Raw genomic sequence first — 21,151 nt, forward strand, 5'->3', positions numbered from 1 at the left:
GAATAATTAATCTGAAATTAAATAATTATTAAAGTAAAAAATATCAAAGAAAAAATTATAAATTCTTGAAATTTTGTGTTCACCCAACTACCACAAGAAAAAAGAAATTACTATAAGAAACCAATTACCCAGGGAAAAAATAGACCCGCCAATACCTGAGCACCAACTGGGAAACACAACGTTCAAGTAATTTAGCATATTCTCTCTCTGTTATAAGCAAATTCTGAAAGCCAAATTGACAAACGAGTGCCTTGGAGGTGTAGCGTCTGTGTTCGGATAATAATGGAATAAAAATTGTATCAACTGTTTCGTTGGTACATTCTCCAACGGCTATGGCTTCCATTGGAACCTTTGACAAGTGTATACTGCAACATACTCGATGTTGTTTGAAGCCCAATGGCCAAACAAAGCAGCCGCTTGTTGTTTTGCCAATGCCCATTTCAAGAAGATCGGCGATTTTCATCTCTTTGCTGCCTTTAAGCCTTAGTGGTCTTCCGCAAATTTTGCTGGCTAGAGAGAGGCGGAACAGAAAGATCATCCCACTTGAAGATTATCTCACTGGCCGTTAGATTCTTTACTTTTTTGTTTCGTTTTGCTGCAGTTTCTAGTTTTTGTGTTGGTGTTTTGCGTTTATTTTTCCTGGTGGTGTCTCTGCTGCATAGTTTTTTCGTGAGCTTTCTTCATTGTTAGCTTCCCAAGCCCATGTTGTTTCGAAAGATTCTCAAATCTTTCTGAAACGGTTCATGGTTATTTTCTGAAGGGATCTCTCATCATTTGCATTTAAAAATGACGCCTCTTCTTTTCTTGATGCTGGCCGCTGGGCACTTATGTTAAACTTGATTGGAATAGTGAATGAATCCATGGGGATTTCTTGTTTTTGTGTTTGCTTTCTATACATCTTGATGAAATGATGGTGTTTACCTGTTTAATAGATGCTATATACAAATGTTTGGTGATCTAACTTCAATCATTTGACAGATACATTCAGTGAGGTAGTAGCAAAATCAAAAACAGATTCGCATGGTAGTAGGTTTCGCAAAGACTACGCAATTAGTAAGAAAAGGCATGGCCTTTATGATAGAGTTGTTAGCTATCAAATTTTTGGATGTTGATCTTTCGCTGAGGAAAACAACTGCTAGGGTGAAAGTTGCTTACCTCTTCATTATCATAGGGACAATGTTGCGATCGCACAACCACTCTATAACAAATTATCAACTTTCTTGTACACTTAAGTAGCCTTACGAGTTCCAAGTCGGAGCAGCACCGGGAAAAGAGCGAAAACGTGAGTTTGTAGACAATCCAAATGGTTTGTTCTCTGCGCAGGCTGCATCTAAAACCTCCAAAGGCCATGTATACCATAACTGAAGGGATGAAAGTTGGTGGAAAGGTAACCCAGGTTACCTACTTTATATGCCTATATCATTATTGCGGAGGAGTAATTGCCCCCACAGACCCATGTCGCTGCTTATTATGCAGCACAACAATCAAAACATTGTTCTTTGATTGCAGCAATGCAGTGCAGTTGTAAATAATTGAGTTGGGTCGCTATTAACAGCCATGGCTTTTGATATGTCGCTACAATTACTATATTTGTGTGACTTATCATTTCAAAATGCCATGGAGATCCTATTCAAACATCTCTCTCGTCATGTTGTTTCATAATTTCATTTCTTGTGTGTTAATATACTTTTTTCTGTGATCCAGAGGACTGTGATAATTCCTCCAGAGGAAGAATACGGCCCAAAAGGAATGAATGAAATTCCGGTAATCCATTTCCTTCCTCCTCACTGATTTTTAACCTGTTTGGTATTGTTTGATATTCAATTGGGAGTCATGAAGGTGTTATGCTTCATGTTGCAGCCTGGAGCTGAATTTGAGCTGAACATTGAACTTTTGCAAGTAATATCACTTGAAGGCAAGTAAACACTAATCTGGATTGAAATTGGAAAGGCTATCAATATATGTAACTAGAGTCTTCATTTTTCTGTTGGGAGGGATTGAACTTCATATGTAAAGAAAATAAATATAAAATAACTGGTGATAAAACTAGTTATTCAGTCTATAATGTGCCAAAAAATGAGATGCTACTAGAAACAATAATCTCCCTCAAGTGGGAAAAAGTTCAAGTCTTATATATTATCTCATGAAATCATACATTTCTTGGTTGTGCCAAGAATGCGCGGCACCTCTAGAAACAATACTAGAAATGAGATGCTAGTAAAAACAATAATCTCCATCGAGTGGGAAAAAATCAAGTCGTGTGTATGTTGTGTCATGAAATCATACATTTCTTGATTATTCTCCATCATACTCAATAAAAAAGCGTGAACCGCATCTCTAGACTTGAGAGACAACCCGTCAAGCATCAATCGATCACACCTTTTAGTATGCCTTGATACTCAAGATGCCATTTAAATATGCATTAAACAACATATCTGGGAATGAGGTCTTTTTCAGATTTGTCCCGAAATGTTTATCATATTGACAATTAACATCTCAAAAGTTGGTTAAAAAAACAAATTTTGCATTCGCCACCATCCTACCTACCCCTATACATGGCTTCCCGTCCTCGTCTTCTAAGCGGCGCAAACTTACCGCCGCCTCAGATGACGGCACCGGAAGATTTATCGACAGCAACCGCCAAACTTGTGAACTCAGACATGGTCGTAATCTGTCACGGCTCAGCTCATTTGTGATATTGTCTGCTTTGGCCCGAGACCTCACGGCTTTAAAACGCGTCACAACGTGCGGCGTCCACTCACACTGGCTCTGATACCAAATGTCACATCCCACCCCACTTGTGACATTGTCCGCTTTGGCCCGAGGTTTCACGGCTTTAAAACGCGTCGAGAGCATAAATCATAAAACCTTCATTACCTATTGACAACAATCTGAACATTTCCATTGCCGATATTAACGGAATGCGAGACTGTGAATCATAACCGTAAAAGTTCCATTTGCTGTCATAATACGGTCAAAATCTGACAACTCCGTGGAAACAATCCACAATAGCTCGATAATTTGTCAATATATCCATACCGAGAATACAATCGAAATCAGACATAGCTAACTTGATTAGATTAGTTATCATAATATTATTCTCAAATCTAATCACACAATTTAGGACTATCTCACGAGACATCAAGTATACACCGGCAGGAGTAGCCATAAACACAGTATCCAACAACGGAATAGTAGCAATCTCATGCTCATCAACAAATGCAGCATATAAAAATGAATGAGATGCTCCAGTGTCTATCAATATACGTGCAGGATAATAAAAAACATAGCAAATACCTGCAATCACTCCTCCTGGTGCATCCTGAGCCTGATCTTGAGTCAATGCATGTACTCGAGCCTGCTGTGGCACTGGAAATTGTTGCTGAGGAGGACATCTAGGTGGCGGATAACTGAACTGCTAAAATGACTGTGCAGGAGCATATGGCCTGAAAGCTGGTCCCCGAGGTTCCTGACCAGACTGTTGTGGCTGAAATTGCTGTCTTTGTGCATTGGGGCATACTTTGGCATAATGCCCAACTTGACCACAGACATACAAGCCCCTGGACTCCTATACACTTTGCACTGAAATTTCTTCCACCACATCGGTCACAATACACAACATTCGATGATCCAGATGTACTGCCCCCTCTAGTACTGCCTGAACTGGAGGAGCTAGATTGCGATTTCTTCTTGAATTGTTTACCTCTTGCTTTGAATTTTTGTTGTTTCGGTTGCTGGGATGACTGTAGAGGCTGATAAGGAGATAAACCCACTGTCATCGGCTGATTAATTCCAGATCCCTGAGAAATAGAAGCTGGAACTGGAACTGGCTGTGGTTCTCCCATGAGCAAACTAGCCTCTATCTTTTTCGCCATCTCTACTGCTTGAACATAGGTATTAGACGATCCACTCATCACCAAAGTATGAATAGTCTTTTGTAGTCCATGCAGGAAACATGAAAGTTTCGACTGATCATTTTTTGCAACATGTGGCACATACGACAAAAGAGCAGAAAACTGATAAGCATATTCAACAACTGTTTTATTGCCCTACACCAACTGACTAAGCTATTCTTCCTTGGCATAATAATATGAAGGTGATGCATATTCCTATGTAAACTGAGCACGGAATATGCACCACCTTGGGAAATATTCTCAAAGTGTCAGACCGAAGCTGGCCATCTATATCAGTTAAAAGACTGAGCACAACTTTGGTGGCAAGCTGCAGAGAAAGCACTTAAAGCATTTGGCGAAATCATTCCGTGCTCAGTTTACACAGGAATATGCACCACCTTCGTATTATTATGCCAAGGAAGAAGAGTTTAATGAGTTGGTGCAGAGCAATAAAACAGTTGTTGAATATGCTACTCAGTTTTCTGCTCTTTTGCCATATGTGCCACATGTTGCAAAAAATGATCAGTCCAAACTTTCATGTTTTCTGCATTGACTACAAAAGACTATTCATATTTTGGTGATGACTGGATCGCCTAATAACTATGTTCAAGCAGTAGAGATGGCGCAGAAAATAGATATCTCTATTCGACTCAATTCTTGTACCTAAAATCAACAATATAATAAATATCAATTGTTGGAATTCAAATGAATCAAAATACTCAAAATTCAAAACCCCAAAAACTGAATTTTTACCACAAACACTTCAAATTTCGAGTACAACTATACAATCAGTTGTCCAAGCTCTAAAGAACACGAAATCGAGGCGAATTGCAAAAATTCGAGCCAGACACGACCGAAGGCTTCGAACAGGATTGTGAAAAAACCTTGCAAAATGGGTATCAATTGATAGCCCTCGTCGAGAGTTTTCTAAATATGTATTTACTTTAATTTTTGAGCAAGCAGAACGGTCACAATCGATTGATGAAATTTAGAAATATGTTGCTGATACAGCATAAGGGGAGAGAATGAAGATTCAAGATTATTCTCTTTTTTTTTTTAACAAAATAATATATATGTTAAATGGGCTGGGCTTCTTGTTTGGACTGGCTTCTTACATTATCCTTGCCACTCTCCTCTGCGTGCTCTTCACCATATTGTGCGGCGCCTGAATCCTTCGCATCTGCGGCAAAGCAGTGGTTAGGCCTCCCGCGGCCTATTGCTATTGCTATACATCCACACGTACGTATTTGTAAATCACACCTGCTATTTACTTTACTTACTGCCTCTTTCTGTGTGCAGTCTGCAACCTCTCTTTTTGTTATTAAATGGAAGTAATCTTCTATTGAAAAGGTAATTCATTTCTGGCTTGGTTTAAAACATACCTACTATGGTGATATACACACAAAAATAATGCAATTTTTTGTTATTGATTTGTTTTTTTTTAGAATTAATAATTCGTACATGCCAACCAAAATAAACAGAGTTTGTTTTTTGTTACTTGCTTCTTTCTATAAGTGAAAAAAAGAAATTAAATAGTAATATTTTTTGTGAATCAGGAAAAAAAATTTTGAAATATTAGGAATAAGTGTAAGTTGGTGGACGACCGCATTTAAATGTAAATCATAAACGTCTGATATTTTTTCTTTTGGGAAGAGCACCGATCCCGACTCCTGGTGGTTCGGTACAATGACATTTAATGTTTGAGTTCTCGAATTTAATATTGTTCACACTGGATTCTCCAAGAGGACAATAAATTAATTTGAAGGGCCAGTCCTAGTTCATGAGATTTTTACGTTAGATAAAAATTTGTGTGATACAATTTCATGGGTCGTATTTTGTTAGACGAATCTCTTATTTGGATTATCCCTGAAAAAGTATTATTTTTTTATGCTAAAAGTATTACTTTTTATTGTGAATATCGGTAGAGTTGATCTGTATCACAGATAAATATTCACGATATCGTCTCACAAAAGACTTAGTCCTTATATAAATAAATATTTCAAATTTATTTTTTTATTTTCGACAAAAAAATGATAATTTTATTAAAGTCAAGTCAAGTACAATCACATAAAAATTTAAAGAAGGCAAATGGATGACCGTGCATTCTAAAAAATATTTTTAAAAAAATTATATGAGTAACATGGAATTTTTTCTATTATAAGAGACGGAGCATCGGTGGAGCCAGTGGAAAAACCCCCCTTTTAACTTTTGTACATGTTCAAATTTTGTATTGGCTCTTTTTTTTTTTTTTTTGTCACAGGTGGAGTGAAACATTTAAACGCGAAACATGCAATTCAAGATGGAGTTTGGATGTCCATAGTCTGTGTTTCATTTGACATCAACGTCTCAAGTTTGAGAAAATGTTTAGGATGTGATACTCAGTTGTAATAAATTACGGAATTAAAAAAGAGATGGTTTCGATGTTTTTTTAAATGTTTTATTGTCTCGAAAACTTTAATAATTGAGGCATGATAGCTTGCACCTTGGAATGGTTTTAACATTGGGTACGAACGTAGAAAAGAACAGGACTTTATATCCTCACTGGCTCGATATCCATTATCATCCTTGGCTTTAATATGGGCTTACTAATCTGGGCCTAGGTATGTTGGACTGGGCTTATTATTCATTTCACGGGCCAAATTAATATATACTACATCATTGAGTTGAGATCATCCCATAACAATGGGCCGGTCTGAAGAATATTGTACACACGCACACGAATACTAATAGGTGGACACATAGAAATACGACATATCAAAACTATATATATTCAACAAGAACATTTGTTGTATTCTTTTTTTAAAAAATTAATATCAATCAGCTAACACTAACTCTAAGGCCTAGTTTGACAGATATGATTAAGCTCGGATTATTTATTAGTACTTTGTTTGATTTGTTTTGTAAACTTTATATTGATTATAAGTTTGATTATTTTCACTGTTTGTCTTGAAAAACTAATCTATGCGTTGAAGATGGATAATATCTATCCGGCTACATTAATCAACACTAACACAATGTGATAACCAAAATACCCCTCAATGAAAATAAAAAAATAGCAAGCGATCTTGTAAACCTAATTCTCTTTTTTCAAAAGAATGGAGAGTAAACGCTGATGAATCGCGACTTCCAAATTCAAAGAGGCCAACCATAAATTCTCATTTTTGGATAAATCTAAAGAATTCTGAAGCTTATTCGAATGTAAAATGTAAAAAGTCACAGCTCTTGGAAAAAATAAACAATGAATGAGAAATAAATGAAAATATAATACGAAGGGTATTTTGGTCATAAATATGTTTATCATTATGTTTGTTAAATTCGCACCACACATGATATTACTTTATATCATATCAAACATTTATCAATCAAACTATTGATCATTCAATTATCACATCCTAGTAACACCAGTAACAAAGGGAACCCTAAATGGTCAAATTAAGTCAAAATGTTTATTCATATGTGGTTTGACTACCTACAAGAATATAAATAGTTTTTTTAAAAAATATATAAATAATTTACAAGAAATAAAATAGAATGTGGTACATTCATTAAGAACCAAAAGCGGTGCAAAAGTGTGCTGTCTTTTGTTTGGTTGTCCACTCCTCCTTTGGCAACAGTAATCAATTACTTTCCTTCGGTTTCCATTCATTATTTGACACTCTGCTTTAAAGATGTCACTCTCGCCTAATTAACACGTAACTCCTCCTCCTATTATAACCAAATTCTTGGTCCGACCACATTATTTTTATTTACATAATAATGTATGTTTAATTTTGAATAAAAAATTTAGTATATGTATTTTGAATGATATAAGATAAATTTGATGATATAATTCATAATTATTATTAAAATTGTATCATTGGATTTTGAAACGTGTAAGCGAGCAATTTTAACAAGAGAAATTATTGTTAAAATAACATACCCAAAGATTAAACATGGAATTTTGGAATAGAAAGGGATACTAAATCATTTGATCCACCACAATAAAAGCAAAAGTAGGTCTCTTGTGAGATAGTATCACGATTCTTTATCTGTGAGACTGGTCAACCCTACCGATATTCACAATAAAAAGTAATACTCTTAGCATAAAAATTGATATTTTTTCATGTATGACTCGAATAAGAGATCTGTCTCACAAAATATGACATGTGAGATCGTCTCACACAAGTTATTGTCTAATAGCAATTTCATGTAAAAATTTATAGTAAATTGAACCATACAAAAAATATATATATGGAAGATTCACTTGTGATATTTTGTAAATTTATTATCGTTTTTAAATGATTTCTAAAGATAATATTAAATCTTCCATATATATATATATATATATATATTTTTATTTAAGTTAGGAAACAACATTTATTTTTAGAGTTTATATATTTTATTTTATTAAGGAAAAATTTTGTATGGAAAGTGAACCATGCAAAGTTGGAGAAAAAAAACACAGAAGGTGGGTTGGGTGTGTGTCTCCGCTATAAAAGGAAAGCATCCTTCGTGCCGACTCCATCGCTCCTCCCTTGTTCTCCACTCTCTCTCTATAAACACTCTCTCAGTTCCCCCAATATGGACATTCGCCGGAGGCCCCTCAAACCATCCCACACCACCCGTTGTTCCGCTGCCTCCGGCGTACATTCTGATAGCAAGGCATCGGACGCGCTTCCGCTCCCGCTGTACCTCACCAACGCTGTCTTCTTCACGCTCTTTTTCTCGGTCGCCTACTTTCTTCTGCACCGGTGGAGGGACAAGATCCGTAACTCCACTCCGCTGCACGTCCTCACGCTGTCCGAGCTCGCTGCTGTTGTCTCTCTCATTGCTTCTTTTATTTACCTACTTGGGTTCTTTGGGATTGATTTCGTTCAGTCCTTTATTTCGAGGAACGAACTCGAAGCCAGTGAGGTTCGGGGGAGATTCGTTCTTCGAGAGGAAAACCCGGATCGGACCGACATTCGGTGCTCTGATTTCTCCATGGACCGCCCTGTGATCAAGCAGTCGTGTTCAGTAGAAGATGAAGATATCGTGAAAGCCGTGGTCTCTGGAGAAATCCCGTCATATTCTCTTGAGTCGAAGCTCGGGGATTGCTTCAAAGCAGCTCAAATCCGGCGAGAGGCGTTGCAGCGGCTGACCAGTAGGTCGTTGGACGGGTTGCCGTTGGAAGGTTTTGATTATGATTCGATTCTGGGGCAATGCTGCGAGATGCCGGTGGGCTATGTGCAGATTCCGGTGGGGATCGTGGGCCCACTGTTGCTGAATGGGTGCGAGTACTCGGTGCCGATGGCTACTACAGAAGGTTGCTTGGCGGCGAGCACCAACAGAGGTTGCAAGGCGATCCACGCATCTGGAGGTGCCACCTGTGTGCTTCTCCGAGATGGGATGACAAGAGCTCCGGTGGTGAGGTTCCCGTCGGCGAATAGGGCGGCGGAGTTGAAGTTTTTCTTGGAGGACCCTCTCAATTTCGATTCCCTGTCTGTTGTTTTCAATAAGTAAGCAAACTATCTTTCTTTCGTTTATTCAGTCATTGCTTCTTTCTTTCTGAATAATTTTTGCATGTGGAATTCATTCCGTTTATTCAGCTCTTAATGTGCTTGATTCGTCGGTATCCGTCTAAGGAAGGCTGTAATGTTACTGTCCTGGAGTTTGAACTTTCACCTGACTTTTTGTTATTTTTACGGAAAAAAATTTACATAAATGGAATTCCTTGCTAATTGCTATAAACGTGTAGTGGATGTGTGACCTTTTCCATTAACATAGACTTTTGATAATGTCTCCCCTTTTAAGCAATGATTGGCTGTAAAAAGAACAGAGACTGAGCGGTCAAATTGATTCGTTGTGAGTCTCAGTATGTTGCTGTGCTGATATTGTTTTCATTTTTTTGAGTTGGTGGTTTTTACGGACACCTGACATCGAAACCGTGCTTTATTAAGTTGCTCTTGTTTGATATGGCTATATGCATTGAATTTTTGATTCTGTTACTGGAAATGTATCCCCGTTTCAACGAATTTTCCATGTTGGAACAGGTCAAGTAGATTTGCAAGACTTCTTAGAATTCAATGTGCTATTGCGGGGAAAAATCTGTACATTAGATTTAGCTGTAGCACAGGTGATGCCATGGGGATGAACATGGTTTCAAAAGGTGTTCAGAATGTCTTAGACTTCCTTCAAAACGATTTTCCTGATATGGATGTTATTGGGATTTCTGGTGAGTAAATTTGACAAATGAAAATTTAAAACTTTCCTCATTCGAAAGCTAACTTATTTTATTTCCTTGAACAATGCTTCTTTTTAGCACAGTATCTCGTGTATTAGGAAAACGTTGAAAGAATGTATGAAATCTATGTTATCTCTTTTTTCTTTCGCTTATAGCATCTGTTGCCCGGTGTATTCATTTCTAATACCTGGTGTAATACTTCTAATTTCATGGGACAAAAACTTATCTACAGTGGTAGTTTTTCATGATAATATGATCATATATGAACCTTTTCATGTCACTTTTACTAAACTTAATTTGTCTTTTTCGGCCAAGGAAATTTTTGTTCCGATAAAAAACCTGCTGCAGTAAATTGGATTGAAGGGCGTGGAAAATCAGTTGTTTGCGAGTCTATAATAAAAGGAGACGTGGTGGCTAAGGTGTTGAAAACTACTGTGCCTGCTCTTGTTGAGCTAAACATGCTCAAGAACCTCACGGGCTCTGCCATTGCTGGTGCTCTTGGTGGTTTCAATGCACATGCAGCCAATATTGTTTCGGCGATTTTTATAGCCACGGGGCAGGATCCAGCACAAAACATAGAAAGTTCTCATTGCATTACAATGATGGAGGCTGTTAACAATGGGAATGATCTTCATGTTTCTGTATCCATGCCATCCATTGAGGTATTTAACATCTCTTTAGCAACATTACGCCATTCCTTACATGTTCGGCTTCCCAGCAAATTGGAAAGGACTCTCCAACCTAATAAATTAGCTTTTTTGGGTTTTGGCTCGTGTCTTATGTGTATAGCCTAACATCGATTCTCTTGTTTGGGAAGACTATCTGATAAAAACTAACTACTGCCGTCTGTTAATTTGTTAGGTAGGAACAGGTTAACGTCAGCATCTTTAGTAGTTCTCGTATCATATTACATGTTCCACAACAGCCCCATAACAAAATTGTCAAGTGACATAAGTTTGAAGTGCTTCTGCCACCTTCTAGGCAGTAGCGGATTTAGGTTTTGGGGGCAGCTTACAAAAGACAAAAGATTGAGATAGGGGAGATTCAAATATGAGTACCTAGAAGAAAAAAATATAAAGTTGCCTCTACCACTGATATATGTTATTTTCAATTATTTGGACTGGCTATTTAGTTAAAATGATACATTGTAGAGGATTGTTATAATAAAACGTGTATATGAACAGCGAATTTCCTTGTGACTGCAAAATTTCATTCAAGTGGCAAACTCTATGCATCAATCCCCAAGTACTGAGGTTTGACTAGTAATTCTTTACAGGTTGGCACTATTGGTGGCGGAACTCAATTAGCATCACAATCGGCTTGTCTCAACCTGCTTGGTGTCAAGGGTGCCAGCCGCGAATCCCCTGGTGCAAATTCTCGGCTCCTGGCCACCATAGTAGCCGGTTCAGTCTTAGCAGGAGAGCTGTCTCTAATGTCAGCCATTGCCGCTGGTCAGCTCGTTAAAAGCCACATGAAGTATAACCGCTCTAGCAAGGACATCGCCAAAATTGACTCCTAGAACTGTGCTCCGAAACTCCCAGATACTGGTGGTATTTTTGCAGTTGGGATGAAGATCGGATCTAAAAGAATGAGGAGGCAAACAAATGATTAACGATCACACTGTTTACGCTCAATAATTAATGAATCAAAATCTGTAAGTTAACATCTTTTCTGTTTATAGGAATCGTTTAAAATTTAGTTTGATGCCTTAAAGCTCTTGTATTTATGTACTGGTTATACTTTATAATGAATAGGGTGTAAACTTTGTATGAATAGGAAGGATGCAATACGCTTTTTTTTTTGAAATTTTACCAATTTTGAAGGATATGAGGGACCCAGGAGATAGCCCAGGTGGTCTCACCCCATTCCCTCCCCCCCCTAGGTCGTACGATCGAGCCCTCCCCATGTAATAAATAAAATCTTTGTAGGACGTGACTCCGCCAGGGGGTCCAATTCTTGTCTTTTTGCAGCACCACTCAGCTTCAATCTTTTTGCACTTGTAAAATTGCGTTACAACATAAACAAAAAGGTTTCTGTCTGTACAGCGGACAACATCGACATATTTCAAACATGAGATTGAAGCTACGCATGCTCCTTTTGATCACCATATTTAATATACGTGTCATTAAGCGGGCAGGGGAAGGATTGAAGGAAGAGATCCTCGAAATGAGTTGAGGGAAAATTGTTGATAGGTTGCTAAAATTGGCGTGTTTTATTTTCCTCCAACAGCAATTTATGATTAGAATGTAATTTTGAACTTTCATTATGTGGTAATGATATCATGCTCTTGCATAGACAAGCAATTTGATAATAAACCCACAAGTTGAGAACAAGGAGTACGTGCTCGAGTCGAGCAAAATGAAAATGACTCAAATTCATTTCATCACAACACCTAGACCGACCATAAATGCGGCTTCAGAGACGAGACTTGTCAAGATCATCGAAGAAAGGATGTTCCATAGCTTTCTTGGCTGAAATTCTCTTAGCTGGTTCGTAGTGCAGCATTTCCTGAAATTGAGAATCATAAAAAGGACTATTCTTGGAAGACATTTTAAGACAATATTTGATCGTGACAACAAGTTTAACAAAACAAAGCTTACGGATAAGAGGTTTAGTCCCTTCTCATCCAGTTCCTTAACCATTGAAGACAGTGGCTGTGGACTCCACTGTGGATATTCATGCCAGTTCACAAGCTTGCTCACACCAGGCCACACTTTTTCGTTTGGAGTACCCAACAATCTGTTTCAGATTTTAGATTCAGTAAGAACTTAAATGCAGCCAAAATTGAAGATCCAATTTTCTTTATTTTTTGGTCTATCAAACCTGAATATGTGTAGAAGCTGTTGAAGCTCTGAGTCTCCAGCAAAGAGAGCTTGGTTTGTCACCAACTCAGCTGAATTTTAGTAAACAGAATAAAATACTTTAATGTTCTAGTTGGATATCTTATTTACGAGATACAACGTGGTATAGGGAGAATTAGATCTCTACCAAATATGCAGGCAACAGACCAGATATCCACTGCAGGTGAGTAATGTGTAGCACCCAGAAGCACTTCTGGAGCTCTGTACCAGAGGGTCAATATCTGGAAGAAGACCGTGAAATTAGCAAACATTAAAAGATATCAATCCAGTTATCTGATTAGATAATTGCTGTCTAGGCCAGAATGTTACCTCATGAGTATACTTTTTTATGGGTACTGTATACGATCTGGCCAATCCAAGATCGGCTATTTTAAGCGTCATTGTCTTGGGATCCATCAAAAGATTGTGCGGCTTAAGATCCCTACATAATTGAAATGATGAACATCATGATGAAATAGAAAAACTAAGAACTAAGGTTGATGGTGTATAAATTTGATGAGAAACCTATGAATTACCTGTGTAAAACACCATGACCATGGCAAAAAGCAACTCCCTTACAAAGCTGGTACATTAAGCTCTGCGAATTAACAACAATAGATTCAAGGCATGCACAAGTATAACATCATCAATACAAGGAAGATAAATTCCCTCGAGTTGAGAAGCTATGAATACCTTCACAGCTGCAGGTGGGACATGGCCTCCGGTTTGACGGAAGCTCCGGATGTATTTCTTGAGGTCAGTATCCATGTACTCGAACACCAAATAAAGAACTGTCTTTCCTTCCTTATTCTGGCCTTGTTTCACGTCCATCAGTCTGCATAAGTTTATTTTAAAGGAAATTTGTTAAATAAAAAATATTTGAAACGACGTGTAACAGAAAGCCTGACAGAGTATATAATTAACATCTGTCTTAATGAAATGAAATTCATCAAAAGAAACCAACAACTGAATAAACAATAAATAACTAGAAATTAGCAAAAAAAATCAGCCTAAACTAATTTAATTATCTGGCTAATTGTATGTAAATTACAATTATAGCTCGAGGCTTCGGGATTAAACTAGAGGAATGCAGAACAAAGACTAACAGAGATAATATAAAGAATAACCATACATAAATCTCAAGAAAACCAAACAAAATCTGGAATTTGGACCCACAAACCGGGGAAAACACTCACAACCAGAAAGTTTTCTACCTAATACCTATTCCCGTCTCTGAAAGAGCAAAAAACAATTATATTGAAATAGAGTAAACCAAGACTAAATCCCCTGCAATTGAACTTTAAAAACGTTTCAAAATCTCAAGAACTGCTCCGAAGACAACCAAGAAACCTCAAATCACGCTCAGGGAATCCATCACAAACAATCAAGAAATCGAACAGGGTTCCAATTTACGAACCCTAAAAAACCCAAATCCACATGAAAAGTGGGCGAAACGTAACGTTAAGTGCTACACATATAAATAACCTGACGACATGGGGATCTCTGGAGAGCATACGCAACAACGAGACCTCTCTGAGAGTGGTGGGGGGCACTCCCTCTTCGTCTTCATGAAGACGGGTCTTCTTCAATGCCACGATCTTCCCAGTGGCTTTCTCTCTCGCTCGGTACACTTTACCGTACGTTCCTTCTCCAACTTTCTCCAGTTTTTCGAACGCCTCCATTGCAGATTTCGCTTTCTCCTCCATTTCTCTGAAGAATTTGGTTATGAAAATGGGAAGTCGCAGAAAAGAGGAACTTGTTTCTGTTTGAAGCCGCGGTTGGGGATTGTATGTATATTCGTTTGTTTAGCAACGGTAACATTTTTGAAATTCAAAATGGCTCCGTTGAAATCCCAAAATTAGCCCCGACTGAGATTCCAATAGATGCAAAAATAGGTGACATTATTTTCATTTTAGTCTTATTGCTTTGTGAGAGAAAGATCAATCTTATATTTTAAATAATTTAAATAGATTTTAAATTATATAAAAAATTTTGAACTAAAAGTACTTCTATTTCTAAATTGGTTCTTTAATAATAAAGACATTCAAAATAAACAAATAAATTTCTCACAAAAAATAAGATTTTGATTTTTAAAGATTGCAAAATTTTGGCATACTCATAAAAAAATAGATGAAGCTTTTTAAGACGATTTCACGGATTTATGTGCATAAAAATTATCAATTTGATCTATACTTGAAATAAAATATAATATTTTAAAATAAAAATTAATATTTTTTTTATCCGCGGTAGGAAAAATGTGTATACCATTTTTGTGCCATTAAATATAAGCATTTGAACGATGGACCAGGTAAAAGAACTATCCTACCACTCGTGTTGAAACAAGCATTATATTTTGAGGAATTATTTCAAGAAAAATGCTAAATGTACCTCTTGTATATCATCACTTACATTATAACTTAAATTTTTTTTATTCTATTGCGGTGTAATATTTTGAACGAGTACCTCCCCCGTGCCCTCTCCCAACCACTCACTAAGCCCTCCTAGAACTCGATAACAGCTTGCTATGCGAGATGAGCAGCAGCCCGAGCACACTCGGCTTCTCAGGAGTCGTGATCCCATTAGCATGGAGGCCATTCACGAGTGTTTTGGCGGACATCGCATGGAGATGGTACTCACTGCCCACATATGGTGCAACGGTACATCCGTCCGGATCTTTTCAGTTTCTTGCGCTCACCACAGGTGCGTCGCCGGCCGCAGTAGTTGGCGGTAGAAGTCTCAAGGGGTGTGGATGGATTGGGAAGTTGATATGAGTTGAGAGGGCAGCAAAGGGTGCACATAGAAGCTACATACATGCACTGCATCTGTAGGTAAACCCTTTGGAAGACTTGTTACAAATGTCGCATCTTGGCCGTGTTGTTATTCCAACTTTTGCTACGCATATCTGCAAAAGATCGAACTTATTTATGATTTTACACGTGGGTTCAAAATATTTTACATTTTAAAATAAATTATCCAAATGTAAGATCAAATATACGAGGCTAAACCTGACAGACATGCAATTAATATATTATATATATACACACAACATACGTACCCTATTTTGGTTTAGAGTGGAAAACGAGTTGGTGCTGGGCGTGCAGTGGATGATTCATCAGCAGCGGAGCAGAGTGAGCACAAAACTGATGCAGCTGAAAACCGCACTGCTGAGACGATAACCTCTTGCCAGAACCATGGCTCCTTGCAGCCAGCGCAAGCGAACAGAGCCGGTGAGGTTACCTCCATCAAGGGGTGTTTAGAGAGGACCAAATGCGTGATCTCTTCACCCAGAATAGGCGGCGGCTCGAAATTTTCTGTCGTCTGAAAATTATAGGCTGCGGCGGCGGCGGACATCAGATTCAAGGAAGAAGAAGATCTTCTCATTTGTATGAAGTTTCTTGAAAGATTACTTTTCACACCAGATTGTTGCTTCAAGAGAATGATCGACGATGCAAGTTTTCTTTGGTGGGAATATTATTTATGCTGCCCTGGAGAGATGATACAGTAATCAGAATACCAAATGCATGTTAATCGAAATCCATTCGATAATTAGTATTATTATAATTATTCTTTTTCTTCTTTGGCATTTTGGATATTTATGTGAGATAAGAACAAAATAATTTTTTCATATTAATTTTTAAAAGTTGTTGTTAACCGGACATGCAAGATAAAACGGACAACCAACCCGATATGTTGTAGTTCCTCTGATACTAAGTTTTTAAATATTAGTATTAAAATTGAAGGTCAAGCTAGCATTTTATATATGTTTGAGTAGATCTCTTGTGAGACGGTCTCACGAATCTTTATCTGTGAGACGGGTCAACCCTACCGATATTCACAATAAAAAATAATTCTTTTTCATGGATGACCAAATTAAAAGATTTGTCTCACGAAATACGACCCGTAAAACTGTCTCACACAAGTTTTTGTCGCTGTTTAATGTTGTTTAAGTGTGGGTTAACCTTCCTCTTTGGTGCACTTCAATTCAACGTCTGTGGATCATTTCTTGTTATTTTCACAAACGGGACTAGGAATCGAAGACCAAGACAACGAAGGGCCAGCCCCCCATCCATATCACCATATGTAAGGGCCCAAGTCTTTTGGTCAAAATCAATTTTCACTCGTTTTCAATTTAAAAAAGTCAATAATAACAACTTGCTACGCGGACTTATCCACTATATAATATTCCTTGATTCGTGATAACCAAGAAAAGTTTATCGCATTGCTACGACATCAATTTTAGAACAACCTGTCATTCCTTATGTCATAACCAATGCTAAATCAACCAAATATTCTCATTTCAGCATTCTTGTCCATGATCTCTTTGTGATCGTTCAACATGTTCATACATACAATGAAAATAATATTTTTGACATAAAAAACTAATATTTTTCATAGATTGGGTCGAACGAAGATCGGTTTCACGTGAGTTTTTGTATATCAATTGATACTTATAACAAAACTAGTTTTCGTTGTGATTTTATCTGAGTGCGAGTCACGTCCAAATGATCAATCACTATATCTATATCGAAAACAAAATTTTATTAATCCTTTATTTTAGAAATAGTTTATATTAATTTTGATTTACCAGTTTATTTGATATAGATCAACTCATACTAATTTAGTACACTTTTTTTTCGAAATGAGCCTTAGATATACATGAAACACAAAGACCAATCAGATGATAAAATTTGAGAATGTAAGATTTGATTTGAAATTCATTAGCAAACAAAAGTCATTTTGTTAAATATTTCACTTGTGGGGCTAATTTCTTGAGTAAATTGTTGAAATTAAACTCCGTATGTACAATATTATTTCTAAATATCCATGATGTTTTCCTATATATTATCTTATATTTTAACACAAAACTTACAAGAAAACAAAATAAAATTATATAATTAGTACGATAAAAACTTGCGTGAGACGGTCTTACGGGTCGTATTTTGCGAGACGGATATCTTATTTGGGTCATCCATGAAAAAGTATTACTTTTATGCTAAGAGTATTACTTTTTATTGTGAATATCGGTAGGATTGACCCGTTTTACAGATAAAAATTCGTAAGATCATCTTACAAGAGACTTGATCAATTAGTATATGGCATTGATGCTCCTCAAGCTAGATATTAAAAACAATATCAATATTCAAAATAAATGTATCTGAGCTCAAATAATTTCTTGTATTTACAAATTTAACATGAAAAAGTTCAAACTTTTCGAGTTCGACTCAAATTTAATTATTTCAAATGCGTATAAAATATTTTCAGAATCGACTCGTCTACGACTATGATAAATGACAAAAACTTGTGTGAGACGATCTCACGGGTCATATTTTGTGAGACGGATCTCTTATTTGGGTCTTCAATGAAAAATATTACTTTTTATGCTAAAAGTATTATTTTTTATTGTGAATGTCGGTAGAGTTGACTCGTCTCACAGATAAAAATCTTTCGTGAGATCGTTTCACAAGATATCTACTTTTTCTTTTTATCTATATATAATATAATATTGTGGTCAAATTTGAGTTGAGTTTCTAATTTCTTGAATGGCAAACAACACAAAATAGGGACCTGACTCGTGGATGACGTCATCGCTTATTAATAAAAAAAACCCAGTGGTCCCCCTCCTCCTCTCGCGGCCCCACATACAACCCGATATATACCCGCCTCCGCCACCGCCTTTGCCTCCAACTCCATCTTCCACTCCCAATTCTCTCCTCAAATTTCTTTCATGGGTGTTTGTTTCTCCTCCCAATCCTCAGATCAAAAGCCGTCCGCCAATGTCGTCTCCGTTGATGGGCAGTTGCGCCAGTATTCTCTTCCTGTTACAGCTTCTCAGGTTCTTGGATTCGAGTCTTCTTCCCCGGACTCCATCTTCCTCTGCGATTCCGATTCCTTGTGCTTCGATGATTTCATCCCCCCTCTCGACGGGGAGCTCGAGCTCCACCGGGACCAGATCTACTTCGTCTTGTCGGCGAATAAGCTTCAGTATCGGTTAGCGGCCTCCGACATGGTGGCCTTGGCCGTGAGGGCTAGCATTGCGCTTGACAAGATCAACAGTAGCAGGCGGAGGAGCAAGGCCAGGATTTCTCCTGTCTTGGTGGTGGAAGAGCACCCGCAATCGAATTATCAAATTCAGAACAAGGTTTCTTTCGACTCTCCGCTAAGGGTAGTTTCCAGATCTGGTTCAACGAGGAAGATGCAGAGATTCTCTTCCCGGCGAGCTAAATTGGCCGTTCGATCGTTCCGAATCAGGCTCTCCACCATTTACGAAGGATCTATGCACGACGCCGATTGAAGAACTTGGAAATGGTACGCAAATCAAATTATATACGTCAGCATGCTCAAGCTAGCCGATCAGCTGCCCGAGGGGTGGGAAAAATCTTTTCCAAAAATACACGAAATCCGTCGTCGATCGGTTCCATCCACTGATTCCTGCGCCGCCCGTGTTCTTGGGGGAGACCTCATGATTCTTGATCAGAAATATATATTTCCGCATTTCATGTAATCTATTGTACTCAAATTTTGCATCCAAATTGGTTGAGATAATTGTGATGATTTATTCGAACTCTTGATCATAATCTATGTTCATATTTAAATTTGTTGTTAAAATGAATTGGGATTGGAGAAATTTCAAACAGCCACGGTGTTCTTGGTTCGTCAAGATCTCGAATGAGTACACACAAGCAACGCACGCGCCGATTTCTAAATGAATCTTCTGATATATTTCAGAATCTCGATTAATAAATTGATATTCATAATTTATTGTTATTTTTAAATCAAATATTAATATTCATAATCAAGCATGTGTTTTCGTACATTTTTTTTCTATTATTAATATTCATAATTTATTTTGAGTCATAATTAAGTATATTATGTAACTCAATTATTTTGGTTAATGGAGTCCCACCTAATTCTAAAATCAATTCAACTTCTAAGTCTCACCCGATTACTTATATGTTAAAAAAACTCGATTATGTTATGCCTCACATTTTATATCTATATACCCGAGTCACGAAAAAATATAATATTGATCAGATCGACTTGTCTCATAAGTATAAATTTATGAGATTTTATTACAAAAGATTTACTCTATTGATTTAAAACATATATTTAAAAAAAAAAAAAACATGATCAGTTTTAGGTTTGGGCTAACTTTAACAAAATGATTTTGACAAAAACTTGTGTGAGACGGTCTCATGAGTTGTATTTTATGAGACAGATCTCTTATTTGGGTCATCCATGAAAAAATATTACTTTTTATGCTAAAAGTATTACTTTTTATTGTAAATATCGGTAAGGTTGACATGTCTCATAAATAAAGATTCGTGAGACCGTCTCACAAGAGACCTACTCAATAATCTTTGGTTGGTCATTTATATTGGAAGATCATTTTTGAAAAAAAATTTACAACTCAAAAATAATATTAACCAACATCATTTTTCGAACTCTCATTCTTTCGATGTCCCTCCATGTTTGTTTTTATTCTTATAACTTCTTCCATGTAATCACCGGCGTGCGTTATAAGTATGTTATGTTTTTTTTCCCTTTCGAAATATCAGTTACTTTTAACATTAATTAAGATAAGTATGTTTTAACATTGATATACGTGAAACATATAAAAAAGGTACATATTTTTATCATGTTAACCTAAAATATCCTATATTCCAATTATTAATTCTACTAATTTAACTTTATTAGCTATCTTATGATACGGTCTCACATATATTTTTATGTGAGACGAATCAATCATGTCTATATTTACAATAATAAGTAATACTTTTAGCATAAAAAATAATATTTTTATTACGAGTGACCTAAATAAGAGAGAGTAGATCTCTTGTGAGATGGTCTCACGAATCTTTATCTGTGAGACGAGTCAACCTTACTGATATTCATAATAAAAAATAAACATAAAATTTTAAATAATTTATATATATCTACATTATATTTTATTAAAGTTGAGCCTAACTTAGACAAAATAATGTCATCGTCCATTTTTTAAATGAGTAGGCATCTTGTGAGACATTCTCAGGAATCTTTATCTGTGAGACAGATCAATCATACTGATATTCACAATAAAAAGTAATGTTTTTTCATGGATGACCCAAATAAGATATATGTCTCACAAAATACGACCCGTGAGACCGTCTCACACAAATTTTGGCATTTTTAAATACTTAAAATACTCTTATTTTCTTATAACAATACACCAAACACTT

General features: G+C 36.8%; 3 protein-coding genes, 2 long non-coding RNA genes and 1 pseudogene across 5 annotated transcripts; 4 read left to right on the forward strand and 2 right to left on the reverse strand.

Moving 5' to 3' along the window:
• Positions 1–125: 125 nt before the first annotated feature.
• LOC142514694 (peptidyl-prolyl cis-trans isomerase FKBP18, chloroplastic-like) lies at positions 126–2,145 on the forward strand (annotated as a pseudogene).
• Positions 2,146–2,434: 289 nt separating this feature from the next.
• On the reverse strand, positions 2,435–4,973 carry LOC142520390 (uncharacterized). The gene is made up of 2 exons (XR_012813921.1): positions 4,647–4,973; positions 2,435–4,556 (listed from the first exon to the last, which is right to left on the reverse strand). It is a non-coding gene; the product is annotated as an uncharacterized LOC142520390 (long non-coding RNA).
• A 38-nt stretch (positions 4,974–5,011) lies between these two features.
• On the forward strand, positions 5,012–6,408 carry LOC142520396 (uncharacterized). Its single transcript, XR_012813922.1, has 3 exons — positions 5,012–5,132; positions 5,193–5,243; positions 6,154–6,408. It is a non-coding gene; the product is annotated as an uncharacterized LOC142520396 (long non-coding RNA).
• A 1,979-nt stretch (positions 6,409–8,387) lies between these two features.
• LOC142554598 (3-hydroxy-3-methylglutaryl coenzyme A reductase 1-like) lies at positions 8,388–11,909 on the forward strand. The gene is made up of 4 exons (XM_075665264.1): positions 8,388–9,370; positions 9,905–10,086; positions 10,411–10,757; positions 11,372–11,909. The coding sequence occupies exons 1-4, from the start codon at positions 8,454–8,456 to the stop codon at positions 11,612–11,614; spliced, it is 1,689 nt and encodes a 562-aa protein (XP_075521379.1). The 5' UTR covers positions 8,388–8,453; the 3' UTR covers positions 11,615–11,909.
• Positions 11,910–12,347: 438 nt separating this feature from the next.
• On the reverse strand, positions 12,348–14,720 carry LOC142520399 (cell division control protein 2 homolog D). Its single transcript, XM_075623386.1, has 8 exons — positions 14,421–14,720; positions 13,629–13,770; positions 13,472–13,533; positions 13,266–13,377; positions 13,084–13,177; positions 12,919–12,988; positions 12,696–12,834; positions 12,348–12,603 (listed from the first exon to the last, which is right to left on the reverse strand). The coding sequence occupies exons 1-8, from the start codon at positions 14,639–14,641 to the stop codon at positions 12,511–12,513; spliced, it is 933 nt and encodes a 310-aa protein (XP_075479501.1). The 5' UTR covers positions 14,642–14,720; the 3' UTR covers positions 12,348–12,510.
• A 3,940-nt stretch (positions 14,721–18,660) lies between these two features.
• LOC142514710 (uncharacterized) lies at positions 18,661–19,227 on the forward strand. Its single transcript, XM_075619772.1, has one exon. The coding sequence runs from the start codon at positions 18,661–18,663 to the stop codon at positions 19,225–19,227; it is 567 nt and encodes a 188-aa protein (XP_075475887.1).
• Positions 19,228–21,151: the final 1,924 nt, after the last annotated feature.

The sequence above is a fragment of the Primulina tabacum genome, chromosome 1 (assembly GCF_025594145.1).
Source record: "Primulina tabacum isolate GXHZ01 chromosome 1, ASM2559414v2, whole genome shotgun sequence".
Classification (NCBI taxonomy): domain Eukaryota; kingdom Viridiplantae; phylum Streptophyta; class Magnoliopsida; order Lamiales; family Gesneriaceae; genus Primulina; species Primulina tabacum.